Source organism: Leptonotus elevatus, chromosome 13 (assembly GCF_054856555.1).
Source record: "Leptonotus elevatus isolate MCC_2025b chromosome 13, RoL_Lele_1.0, whole genome shotgun sequence".
NCBI classification, from domain to species: Eukaryota; Metazoa; Chordata; class Actinopteri; order Syngnathiformes; family Syngnathidae; genus Leptonotus; species Leptonotus elevatus.
The window spans coordinates 8962450-8975660 of record NC_141251.1 but is presented as its reverse complement, the minus strand read 5'-3'; the positions used below and the strand labels follow the sequence as shown (position 1 = coordinate 8975660).

The following is a 13211-nucleotide window of genomic DNA, read 5'->3' as shown; positions in this document are numbered from 1 at the left end:
CTCATTTCAATGGCAAGATGCACACAGATATCTTTAGCATTTCATTAATATCATGAATAATGCTACATTTCCCCCTCATGCATATGTTGGTGTAATTATTGTTGGCTATGAGTGTTTGTGAACAACACACTGTTTTGGTGGCTCAATGGGAAGAGAAAGAGGTGGTCCGCCAGGATAGCGCTTTCTTTGTTCTGCTGCTGACATCAGAGGACTAACATTTATTCCAAAGGGAAACATTTTGTTCCAGAAAAGTCTGGGAGAAGAACAACACACACTGAAAAAAACATGCACAGTATATTCTCACATGTAACTCATGTGGGGCATGACCTCAATAAGAGGTACTGTTGTATTTGCAAAGTCTGCAACACCATGTGCCAACTGCTCTTAATAGCTGTAACATTTAAGCCTAAGGTTTCAAAAACTGATTGGTTCAGCCAAGTCTTAGTTATTCATGCCTGTTATTCTGGACAAAATAATGACCGTCTCTATACAGTGATAGCCTTGATGGTGAAGAACCAACAGAACTGGAGGTTTAAAACCATAGTTTTCTCTACGGAGTCAATAAATGTAAATATACTTTAATTGAAGTTCAAATCTGACATGTTCTTTTTTCTGTCACTATAGGCAAAGAAGAACCGACAACCTACACATGCACTACTTGTAAGCAGTCATACGGCAGTGCCTGGTTCCTGCTGCAGCACGCCCAGAACTCCCATGGTTTCCGTATCTACCTGGAGAGTGAACATGGCTGTCCTCTCACCCCACGAATGGGCGGGCCTTCCTCCCTGGGCGGGGGCGCAAATTGTCCTTCGCACCCTCCCCTCCACGGCCTCCATCTGCCTCCTGATGCAAGCCCTTTCAATCTCCTCCGAATCCCAGGCTCAGGCTCAGGGGGAAGGGACAGTGTGGGAGCAGGAAGTACACTTGGGATTGGTGGTGGGCTCCATCATCAGCGTTTTCCTCCCACCCCACCTATCTTCAGCCCCCCTCCAAGGAACCACCTGGACCCCCACCACCTGAGCCCAGAGGAACTGGCGCTGGCAGCCCACCACCCGAGTGCCTTTGACAGGGTGCTGCGCCTCAATCCTCCTCTTCCCATGGAGCCCCCTCCGACAATGGACTTCTCACGGCGGTTACGGGAGCTGGCGGGTAACACCTCAGGGTCCACTCCTCCTCTATCCCCCAGCCGGCCTGGCCCCATGCAGCGCTTACTCCAGCCATTCCAAACAAGTGTGGGAAGCATAGGAACGGGAGGTGGAGGTGGCAACAAAACTCCGTTTCTTGCAACCCCACCGCCCCTGCCAGGCTCCATGCAGTCCCCTGTGGGCTCCCAGACCACTCCTACCACTCCTCTTCCCTCCACAGGGGCAACACCCTCCTCCAACACGCCGCTGAAATCCAAGTGTTGCGAGTTTTGTGGCAAAGCCTTCAAGTTTCAGAGTAATCTAATAGTGCACCGGCGCAGCCACACAGGAGAAAAGCCGTACAAATGCCATTTGTGTGACCATGCCTGCACGCAGGCAAGTAAATTGAAGCGCCATATGAAAACTCACATGCACAAATCCTCCTCGCCAAACACAGGCAAGTCAGAAGACGGACTTTCAACTGCCTCCTCTCCAGAGCCTGGCACCAGTGAACACATGGGCAGTGCCAGCAATGCCCTTAAGTCGGTGGTGGCCAAGCTCAAATGTGAAAACAACAGAATGCTACGTGAGAATGGAGAGGAAGAGGAGGAGGAAGAAGAAGAAGAAGAGGAGGAGGAGGAAGAGGAGGAGGAGGAGGAAGAAGAAGGAGAGGAGGAGGAAGTGCAGAATGGAGAGAGGGCTGCTCGGCGAAACAACAGCTACCACTTTGGCTTGAACCTTGAAGCCGCACGTCAGCATGAAAACAATGGCGGTATCGGAACCCGACTGGGAGGGATGACTGATGAGGGGTCCATTCCTCGTTCACTCCCAGAGGTAATGCAGGGAATGGGCCTTGCCGCCAGCATGCAGCATTTCAGCGAAGCCCTCAGTGCACACAAAAGAAACGCAATCGCCCAGGAGAACCACCTCCACCACCACCTTAACAGAGGACATTCACAAAATCGGGAGATGTGCGATTCTAACTCAGTGCCGGAATCAAATCGTGGCGAGGAGGGCTCACTCTTAACTGTCAACGGACGCGGAGCATCCCCTAATGAATCCGCCTCTGCCTGCCTTTCTAAAAAACTGCTTTTGGGTAGCCCAAGTCCACTCAGTCCTTTTTCCAAACGCATCAAGCTGGAAAAAGAATTTGACCTGCCCACTCCCACAATCCCCAACACGGAAAATGTCTATTCGCAGTGGCTTGCCGGCTATGCTGCATCTAGACAGCTCAAGGATCCTTTTCTGAACTTTGGGGACTCCAGACAATCGCCCTTCGCCTCTTCGTCCGAGCATTCCTCAGAGAACGGCAGTCTGCGATTCTCAACTCCCCCGGGGGAACTCGACGGTGGGATGTCAGGTCGTAGTGGGACGGGAAGTGGGGGCAGCACACCTCATCTCGGCGGTCATGGGCGGCCCAGCTCCAAGGACGGTCGAAGGAGTGACACTTGCGAGTACTGTGGCAAGATATTCAAGAACTGTAGTAATCTGACTGTGCATCGGCGCAGCCATACAGGGGAGAGGCCATACAAGTGTGACCTGTGCAATTACGCTTGTGCCCAGAGCTCCAAACTTACTCGTCACATGAAGACCCACGGTCAATTGGGCAAGGATGTGTACAAGTGTGAAATCTGTCAGATGCCCTTCAGTGTCTATAGCACCTTGGAGAAACACATGAAAAAATGGCACAGTGACCGTCCTTTGAGTACCGAAATAAAGTCAGAGTAGAAGGCCGAACAATGGGACCTTTTCTCTGCAGCTGTCTGCCATTAGCTCCCTGTTTATTCCAAGACTCTTGCAGTTTTTTGCCCCGGCCCCAAAACTCCACTTTCATCAGGCTGGTGGAAAGTTAAGAAGACCATGTGCTCTGCACCAGCACACCCCGTGTTCATTACCCATTGAATGCATGATCTGTATCGGGGCAATATTCTTGCATTGAGGCAAAACTTCGAGCCTTTTTCTTGTGCAATAAATTACATGTTGCGTACTATTTTATTTTGGGAATTTTACGTTTTCATTTTTAAGAATTTGTCAGCATGCATAGTATGTTTTTGTTAATCAAAAACAAAACAAAAAAAGAAATGAAAAAAGAAAAGAACTTGTCCCTGGTTGGTTACTTGTTTAGTAAATGTGTTGCTGTTTTTTCTCTTGTTATGTTTTTTTTCTTTTTATTCTTCAAAAAGAGAAAAGACAAGAAAGATACAGTATACCCATGCTGCATATACCCTGTAACACATATCATGTACAGTTTTGTGTTGTTACATGGAAAATGACTCACTTCTGGAATCCCTGGAAATGCACTTATCCGGATCTTTGTAAAAGATGCCATGTTCACACAGGGTTGAAAAAAATACTTCATAGCTTTGAAGAGTAAAAATAAATAGTAATGACGGTCAAATTTCAATAACACAAGGGTGTGCAAAGACTTAAAATTGTACTATCATTTGGTAAAGTAAGAAAGAGTGCCTTTGATATTTTAAGACTACATTGGCCATAATCTTATCTGGAATAAGTTTGGGGGCCACACTAGGCACCAAGAAACCACCAAGAAAAGGTCCTTGCATCAAGCACCTGCCTGCCCCACTGAACTGTGACACCTCATAATCAAAGATTCACTTTCTAGTCAATTACCATTTAGCTACCTAGTACATGTTCAATGGGCTTATCTTCATATGTGGATTTTATAAGGAGCATGGTACGACCAGTGTTGTGGATATCTGAATATGTGTAGTTCTGTTTCTGATCAGGAGCTACTTTTAAGGAAAAAATTGGTCATCTGTAATGTACAATCCTGAACTTGAGGGATACCAGTGATATTTGTCTGAGTTAGCACAAACCTACAACGCTGCTTTCATTTGTGTTGTTTGGAACGACACAGTAAGTAATATGTGACCTCCAAAAGAGACTTGAGAGCATTGAAATACCTTGAAGCTAGACAGAAAGAAAGCTACAGCAAACTTGAATATACAGTACATACAGTGTGTGTGATTGATTGGGATTAGAGGCAATTATTTCTTCATTTCTTCAAAACAGGGTCTGTAACAATGATCTCCAGCAAAACGAACTGTAAGAAGAAATCCATCAGTACACACCGGCTCTTAAAAAGAGTGAAATGTGATAATTTAATCAGTACGCATAGGCTAATGGAGAGCACACGTTTTGTTGCTTTGCAACAAAGAGGAGAGGTCTTTTATAAACTGTTTCCAGTCAAGCACTTGTCATTCAACCTGGAAGTACCATCATCTCTCTTGCATTGTTCCACACATTTGCAGTAGTGGTCAGGCTTGAGTCTAAATGCTACATTGTTAGCTAAAAGACATGAAAGTGCACGGTTTCAAATTGCAAGTTTAAAAGTTTACGCAAAAGGGGGGAGAGGGTCCCACTTGTAAAAACAGTCAAATAGTCTGCTGACAGCAATTTAATAATAATTGATCTTCACCCCCTTGCCATTTTACATTTGATATTTTGTCCACGTGTCTACTGGGCTAAGAAAAATCCGTGTTTCATCAAGGTCTGTACATTTAATGTACAGCACTACAGGACTCTGGGCCCACTGGCGCACTGTAGTCCTGAATGATGACTTTGGAGAAGAGCTGCATTGTTTCATTCTTGCCATCTTTGTCTTGGATAATCTCTGACTTTGTCGGCTGGACGATAAACACACAAAACTTGTTGTTCACATTTTTGTATAAATGTTCCATTAATTATTGGTATGGAAATACAATTTTTTCGGAAATAACATTTCACTGTCTTTTAGGGGAAGCTGTTGAGTTTGTTGTCGTTTCTCTTTTCCTCAGTGTCTTGGTAATGTTCAAGACTCCGATCACAGTATATATGAAATGATGAAATAGAAAAGAAAAAAACAAAAACAAAAAAATCTGTGATGGTTTTGTATTTTATTTTGCCTTGGCTCTTCACAACTCTTCAGGTTGAAATACAATTTGCATTGGGGAAATGACTAAGATTATATATGAATATATAAAGAACTTAAAATATAGGAAAATGCACATACATGTCAATTCCTATGCTTAAACACATTTATGGTTGATTTTTCTGTATTTCTAGAACTGTATTTGAATTCAATGTTCACTTAGAGTAGGCACTATAGTATTTATATTGAGGCTCGTATTTTTAACTGTTGCTTGTTCTCTCTAAAGGTACCATACCTTTTTGGTAGTGGAAAAAATCCCAAGCTGCCACGGTATATTTTTTTAATTTGGCAGGATAATATAGTGCAAATTATTTGTATGTTTAAAGAGATAAAATGAAAAACCTAATACAAAAAATCAGCTAAAGCGTGTGGCATTGGGAGGCATTGTAGGTCATATGATGGCCGCTGCTCTTTTCCCTGTCCACAGAGGTCGTTGTACATATCTTCTTTGGTTTTTGGTTCCGACCCTCCTTCCATCCTGCTGCCATTCTTGTATGCAGTAATACAAGCTGACATTGGCCTGTTCTGTTGTGCGCTTCTGTCTCTCTGACCCTACCTGACAACATTCCAACAACTAGAGAGAAAAAAAATTAATCATATGCAGTACAAGCAGTACAAAAAAAAGTGTCAAAATAAAAATGTTTAAAAAATAATTCAATGTTTTGCAGTTTTATTTTTCATTGCCAAATACAAAATGGTGCTTTCTATTTAGAATTCGGTACACATTCATATGCCAAGCATATTTAAAATTGACCTGGGAGACGTGGAGAAGCCTGCTTAAGTTAAGAATTTTTGTAAATGGCAATGCGGAATATTTTGTTATCAGCCTTTTCTATTCCTGTTCTGAGAGCTGTTTGTTGTAACTTGAACTTGAACTTTATCTTTTACAATGGGAGTTGCTATTTATTATCACCTATATGCTCTGTTCAAAACAGAGACATGGGATGGATCCTTGTTTTGATTTAATTTTATTTTATATTTTTTTTGTCAGAGTATAATATCAGTTATTTTGTATTTGTGGCCAATGGTCATTTGACAAATCAAGCTCTTTATCAATTTTTGTTGTATATGTAGTACCTGTTCAGTTGTATTAAGAAAACCACTGTCTGTGTTTTCTGACAGATGTCTGCATAATCCTGTTCACACACCCATTTTGTCCCTTTATCAAAAAAACAGTTAATAAAAAAAATGAAAGTATATTGACACTTGTCCATTATCTTCACTGTGTTTGTACCATCTCAATTTTTTCCCTTCTTGCTATGTCCGTAGCACTCACCTTCACAACAAACATTACCACACTATACATGTTCTCATATTTAATTGTTATACTTCTGACGACTACAGCTGCGTATTGAATATTTACATACTAAATCAATATAAAGAGAATGACGTGCACATTTTTAAATTATGGATATAGTCATGTAAAAATGTATTTGTTTGCTGTCTTTTAGACCTTGTTATTGTTCTGTGTGAGGGCGTGATTGCCTGTGTATTAACTGATGATTGATTTATTGAAGATATAAACACTAAACAAATGTATACAAATTGGTTAAAAAGAAAAAGAAAAAGATCATCTCTAGGTGTCTTAGATCACAGGGAGTAAGAAGAAGTAGAAAAACTCTAATCCTACCCTTTGTTCTGGATCCCAAAATTATTGCAAAACAGAGACACAGTACTCTTCACACATGTACAGCTAATTTTATATATGCAAGTAGACGTAAACGTCACTCTAAAGTCCAATACACTATGCTGCTGATAACGTCTATACTCATAGTCACATGTGCACCGACATTCACTTGACATACTAACAGTATGAGTACACATATAAATGGCCTGCTCTCACAGTATGTCCTTAAGCAAATATAATTATGTCCCTCAGTTTGCTCAGTAGTCACAAAGCATCATAAAGCTGTCAGGATCAATCAGCACCATGTCCTCCAGTCACCGCACCCTTCGACTCATCTTACACACTCTTCAGCCTCTTTAGCAAAGACGTGAATAGATACTGGACCACTCAGAGAAAACCTTCACTGAAGATTCGACAAAATAGTATAGGACGTTGTCGATCACAGACCTCTGCCAAGGCTGTAAGATCTCAATATTGGATAAAGATTAACTTCAACTTCTTTACGCACGCTCATCTCAATTCGTCAAGATTGATGAGGAGTAACTGAGATTGCAAAAAAAAAAAGAAGCCTCATAAGGTTAAAGGTGCATTGTGCAGTTCAAAAAGGTAATATTAAAGATTTTTTTTTACATCATGCATGCTTCACTAATGCCCAGATGAGTACAAAAAAACCCCTGCCTTTCAACAAAAGCCTGTCAGCTTGTATCTTTCCTTTAATGTGGAGTGTTCACCTCCGACACGTCAGTTTCTTAAAGGGGTGGAGTGGCGCCATGCACGAGCTTTACACAGAGGTTGCAGTGATGTTTTAGGCCAGAGGTGGCAGTCACGAGTAAAAACATGACCAATGCTTCTTTAACAAGGAAATCATGCACCTTCATACAGATCCAAAACAAAAATTTCTTTATGCCCCTATATCCCAATCCAGCACAATTTTGTTGTAGACTATAAAGATTTCTCTACTTATTCTAATTTCTGGTATAGGCAAATTCCCCCCTCTATATTTGCATCATGTACATATGTGAATAAATATGCTGATGGTCCAAAATACATCTTCAAATTTTATGTGTGTCAATGGATAGTGGGGCTTATATTGGACTAACTGATATGCGATACCCCCCAAAGATGTAGATGAATTGGTCCAAATGTGAAAATACTACATTTAATTATTTTAATGTGTCTGTCCTCTGTGGTTATAATTGCTGCCTTAGACTTAACTTGTTTGTCTCACTTGCTTTAAGGAGTGATGACAGTAAAATAAAATGAACAAAAACAAGCATGAAAAGAGCAACTACATTTTGAACTCACATTCAACTTGCCACTGGACAGGGTTTATGTTTTTGCCCTGACTTTGGCCCTTCCCCTTGATAACCACTTTTTTACCTGGTCCTAATAAGCAAACCGTGGACTATATACTACTCAAACTGTAACAGTTTCGACTATTAAGTACTAAATTAGAATTCTATATTGAACCAATCAAACAGAGTAATACTGAACAACATCCATCAATTTATATATTTTCGCCCTGGACTAGTCAGCAAACAATCGCGGAGGTAATGAACAACATTGAACTTGATATCAAATTGAATTGACATGAATGAATATGTGTTGTCATTGCACAACACAGGAATACACAGCAACAAAAGTCACTTAAATGGTTACAACTTGTTTAAACGGGAAGCCTGGCGGGTTGCTAATTAGCGGCCCAAATTGTTCTTTAATATCAAATTCAGTGTGAAGCAAGCCTCCAAAACAACCAGGATGTTTTAATCTGTTCGCATAAACAGTACCGTAGTGGAAGTGGATTTGACAATAAAGATGGTGATGTAACACTTCTTATACATAAACCAGAAAATGTCACATAGAACATATAATACGCTCCAGTTGACTAACTACTTTGTCTTTCATCAGTCTAGCAAACACAGTTGAAGCCCTAAGAGCCAATGGTTTTGAGGTTCAGGTGTGCTGGACATGAACATATAATATATAATAAAGCTTTATTTGTCACCTCGGGACCTAAAATTGTCAACAGTTTCCGCTTTGCTCTGCGTTAAACAATGAAACTAGCCACTGGCTGCACCACCTGGGCAAATAAAACAAATCAGCACCACATTTTTTTTTCACTTTCCCTTCTCTCTCTCTGCCTCTCTCTGTACATTTTTCGAGTTGACTTTGCGACACGCTCATTGTTATAAACCTCCAAAGCATTCAGGCTTTTCATCGAGGCGATCCTTTTGTGGTTTTATATGAGAAGCGTAATGCATTTGTCACTGTAATAAAATGTATACAACCATGACCTGCAGTCTCCAGTAACTGCCTGTGCATTTGTCTTTGGCTTGCAGGGTTTACTAAAGGAGGTTCTGAACTTACAGTAGAAACTATATTTTCACACTGCTTTTGTGTATGGCCTTGATGCAACACAGTTCTAATAGAATCCGAGAGAAATATGTATGTACTTTGTCCATCTTTTTTTTCCTCGTATGTGACCTACAGTATATTATGTGCCTATAGTGTTCAATGCCACAACAATTCATTTAGTCTGAGACAACCTATTGAGTAGTTCTATAATTGAATACATAGTGGCTGACCACTGCGGTATGTGGGAACTCACTGGAAAGTAAATGATTGATACTATAGTGGACATTCCATGAAGCTGCAATTACCAGATAATCATAACGAGCACAAAGAAAACACAGACTGCTGCCAATGTCGAATATGTAAGTGCTGATAATGCAGATTTGTAATTTGTAATGTGTACTTTAAATAGCAAAGTAAACTACATGCCTCCACAAAGTCATCATAGCAATTAATTTACCAGTTTTAATCATAAACATTTTCGTTAGTATTTTCACTAGTAGAAAGTTGACAATCACACAACGTTCATGGAAATGGATGTCCGCGTTTTTGTTGGTATTCCCGAACGAGATGGGAATGTTGATCATGTTTAAAAATAAGGAACAGTGTGGAAAAAAAGGAAAATGAAGCATATGTGGAGAAGAGGTAATTGTTGTTATAAAGTCAATAGATAGCCTAAGTAACTAAAGAGGTGAAAGGTCAATTGGAAAAGAAGTAACAAAATAGAATTACAGTCTCATAAAGAAATGGAATTCGAGGGGTCTTATAACCATTCAAGAATTATAATGTAGAAGAAGAATTGAGACCATCCAGTAAAAATAGAGAAACAAATGAAGTAAAGTAAGTAAAGAGGGAATAATAAAATAGGTAATTATGAAGTGCAATAATATGAGAGAGGACTGAGTTCAAGAAAATAGCTGCTTTTCCACCAACAAGCCCAGGATCTTTGAGTTCTGAGCAAAGGGAGTTCTTGGTTGTAAGAGTTCCGCAGGGAATTTATAATTTGCGTTTCCAAAGCGTCTTAGAGTTCTCGGTAATTAGGGAACTAAAAATGTGAATAGTTGACTTAACAGGCGGAACAGGCCCCGTTTGGGGTCAAATGTGAACGTACAATAAGAAAAACATCATAGAACCGCCTTTTCTTCCCATCTCATTATTGAACTCCAATCCTGGTTCAAGTCTGAAGTTCAAATTCATTGTCAGAGTGAACGTGAATGAATAATAGACAGACTGAATGAATGGGGTAATGGGGGAGAGAAAGGGAAGGATTTGAGCAACTCATCGCATGGATTCATTCATGGATTCGCACACACACACACGCACGCACGCACGCACGCACACACGCACGCACACACACACACACACACACACACACACACACACACATAAATGTAATTACTGTAATTCTTTGTTGTAGTCTTACCCTATCAGTATCATTGTTTATTTAATAAAATGCCCCTTGAGTAATAATAACTCCATTAAGTCAGACCAAGTATTATAAGGATGTTGATTCTAAATCAAAATATGTGTTTGTTATTGTTGTTGTTTGTTGTGCTGGTACACTATACAGTCCATTATTTCCTTTTCTACAATGTAGCTGAAGAACGAAACAAGCACAAGTTACTGTACAAGACGATCCTGTGTTATATCAGCCGCTGTGACTCTGCTCACCCTGTGACCTCATAACTCAACAAAGACAGGAGGTTGTGCGGGCTGTGTCTTGTTTCGAACCTCCAGGGTCATGAAGGGCATCACTCTGATCTCTGACCCCAAAAAGAGGCCTCGTGGCGGGCTGGGTGAACCGAAAATCCCTCAGGCCTGAGCTGGATAAAAGGATGTCCAGGAAAGACATGGATTATCTGTGTGTGTGTGTGTGTGGGGGGGGGGGGGGGGGGGTGCGTGCGTGTGCATGTATGTGTGTCTTGCCTGACTTGTGTTACCAAGTTCAAAAGTCTCGGATACAAGCACATACCCACTCACAGAGGTCAGGGATGTTAATTTCAGCTAGACAGATGAGGGATATGGGTCTATTTTATTGAAAGAGTGAGGGAAAAGATAGCAGAAGGCACATTGCAAAAAACTCCAGACGTGCTGAGGTGCCTGTGTTTATGAGCATTTTTGTGTGCATGTGGGAAGGAACGATAGACAAACGTGGGCTATGGGACATTGTGTGTTTTGTTATGTCTGATAGCAAAGTGTTGCTGTGACCTTCCTGCCTTCAAACCTTTTACAATACAGACACATGCAAGCACTGCTTTCATCCTCTCATTTCATCTTCCCCTCAACACTTGCTTTGTGCATATATTTGTCGGTGATAGTTCAAAGGTCAATGTGCAGTTGAGAGTTGGGTTTCACATGGCTGAACACCTTTATTGCTCACCCCAGGATATAGGGGAAGCTTAAGTGTGTATGTGAGATAAAGTATGGGTGTGATTTGCATGTTGTCTCTAAGTCAGTTTTACTCATCGCCTATTGTCAAATCCTATTGTTTTGCTATAAAAACTGCCCTCTAGGTTATTATGCATTAAGGATTTAACTTAAGTTAGATTTAAAAGCATGCTTTTGCATATCACTGGTGTAGGGCGGAATCCTGTAATACCTCCAATATCATCATTTTTCAGGAGATCCAAAAAATAAATACAAATAACGTTGCATCATCAAAGACAGCAAGCCATTTTCAACACTTTAGCTTCGTCAATCACTTGTAAAAAATAGAACCCAAATGTGTGAACTGACCAGTAATGTAGATTTGTGAAAATATATTAAATTTAACAAATTTTGACATGGGTTCTACTAACACAAATATAAATATCAGATAGATTTGATAATTAATTTCATAGCAGAATTGTCATGTTTTTTTTTTTATTATTATAAAAAAAACAAATACTGGTTAGAAATAGTTACCGGTAGTTGAACCACTCTTCACTAGTAACTTCAAATGAAAAATCATTTTTTTTGGGGGGGGGGGGGTGGGGTCTTGAAATTAACTGACTCCAACACATTAAATAAAAATTTTTTTTTATCTTAATATCACTGATTTAGCAAAATATAGATTTACTATGTCAAGTGGAAACAGATTACTCTATGACTGAAATTCATGTGTGCATTTTGTGAACTTTGGTATTTTTCTTTCATTGAAACTGCTTTCTCTGCTGCGAAACAAGGTCAAATGCAATTGTCTGTTCAAAATGGCTAACATATATGAGGCCTGCCGTTTCAACAGTGTATTTATGATTTACATTACAGAGAACCCGATGAAGTGGCAGTGGAAAAGAGAGGGAATAATGACACATTTGCGTTATTTAAAGCCCTTAGGCTGAAGTTTGTTGAGCTTCGTTAATTTTTGCATACTTTCCTTTCATGTCCATATTGCAGTTGTATTTTGTCAAAATTATTGTGGTACATGCAAAACATATGCATGCAGTGCTATGTTCGAACACTGATGATAGGCAAATGTTTACATATTGACCTTTAAAAAAAGGTTGACTTTTTATTCTCATACGAACCCTAATCTTGTGGCCTATTGTCAGAGTAAAACAAAGTGTTTACATGGTGTTGTGCGTGTCCACAGAGATGTACACGCACACACGGTCATATGGCTGACCTGTTTTACTGGCCAACAAAAAGCCAACACACACGCACACCCCCACACGCCCGCACACACACACACCTGTTATCGACTAATCTACACTCAAATGCAAGAAGTGTTACGAACCTTCTAGAAGGCTCTTTGTTTCAGCAAGCACACACACTCAGGTGCATCAAAGGAGAACTGATATTTGTGCAGCTCAACTGCACAAAATAAGGGTCATACAAGTACAAGTGTGCCTATCATTCCAAGACTGGTTTGTGTGTTGAACTCATCGAGTTTTTACATGATTCATGACTTTAATCTTGGCATCTTATACCACCAAGTCCCCACGTGCACATTATATGCAAGGATATGTCATGAATGATAACCACATTATAGGCAGAAAGTTACACACATTTAAAATATGCACATGTACAGAAACACTATGTGCGTCATTCAGAGTGCATTCGGAGGAGCACATTTTTAGAGGGGTATCAGTGACCTGCAGGCTGTGAATATTTGAATGTGAGTTTCTCTAATAATGGGATAGGGTGAAAAGGTCACTCACAGTCTCCTGACCGTACCAAGTGCAGTGACAGAGTGTGA

The 13211-nt window shown here is 40.4% G+C and overlaps 1 protein-coding gene across 2 annotated transcripts in view; it reads left to right on the top strand.

The window, feature by feature from the left end:
- bcl11aa (BCL11 transcription factor A a) overlaps positions 1-6252 on the top strand; it is a 48034-nt gene extending 41782 nt beyond the window's left edge. For both annotated transcript variants that reach the window (XM_086093395.1, XM_086093394.1), the window contains exon 3: positions 625-6252. In XM_086093395.1, the coding sequence (XP_085949521.1) occupies positions 625-2852 (2228 nt within the window). In that variant the 3' untranslated portion in view covers positions 2853-6252. The remainder of the gene's footprint in view (positions 1-624) is intronic.
- The last annotated feature ends 6959 nt before the right edge of the window (positions 6253-13211 follow it).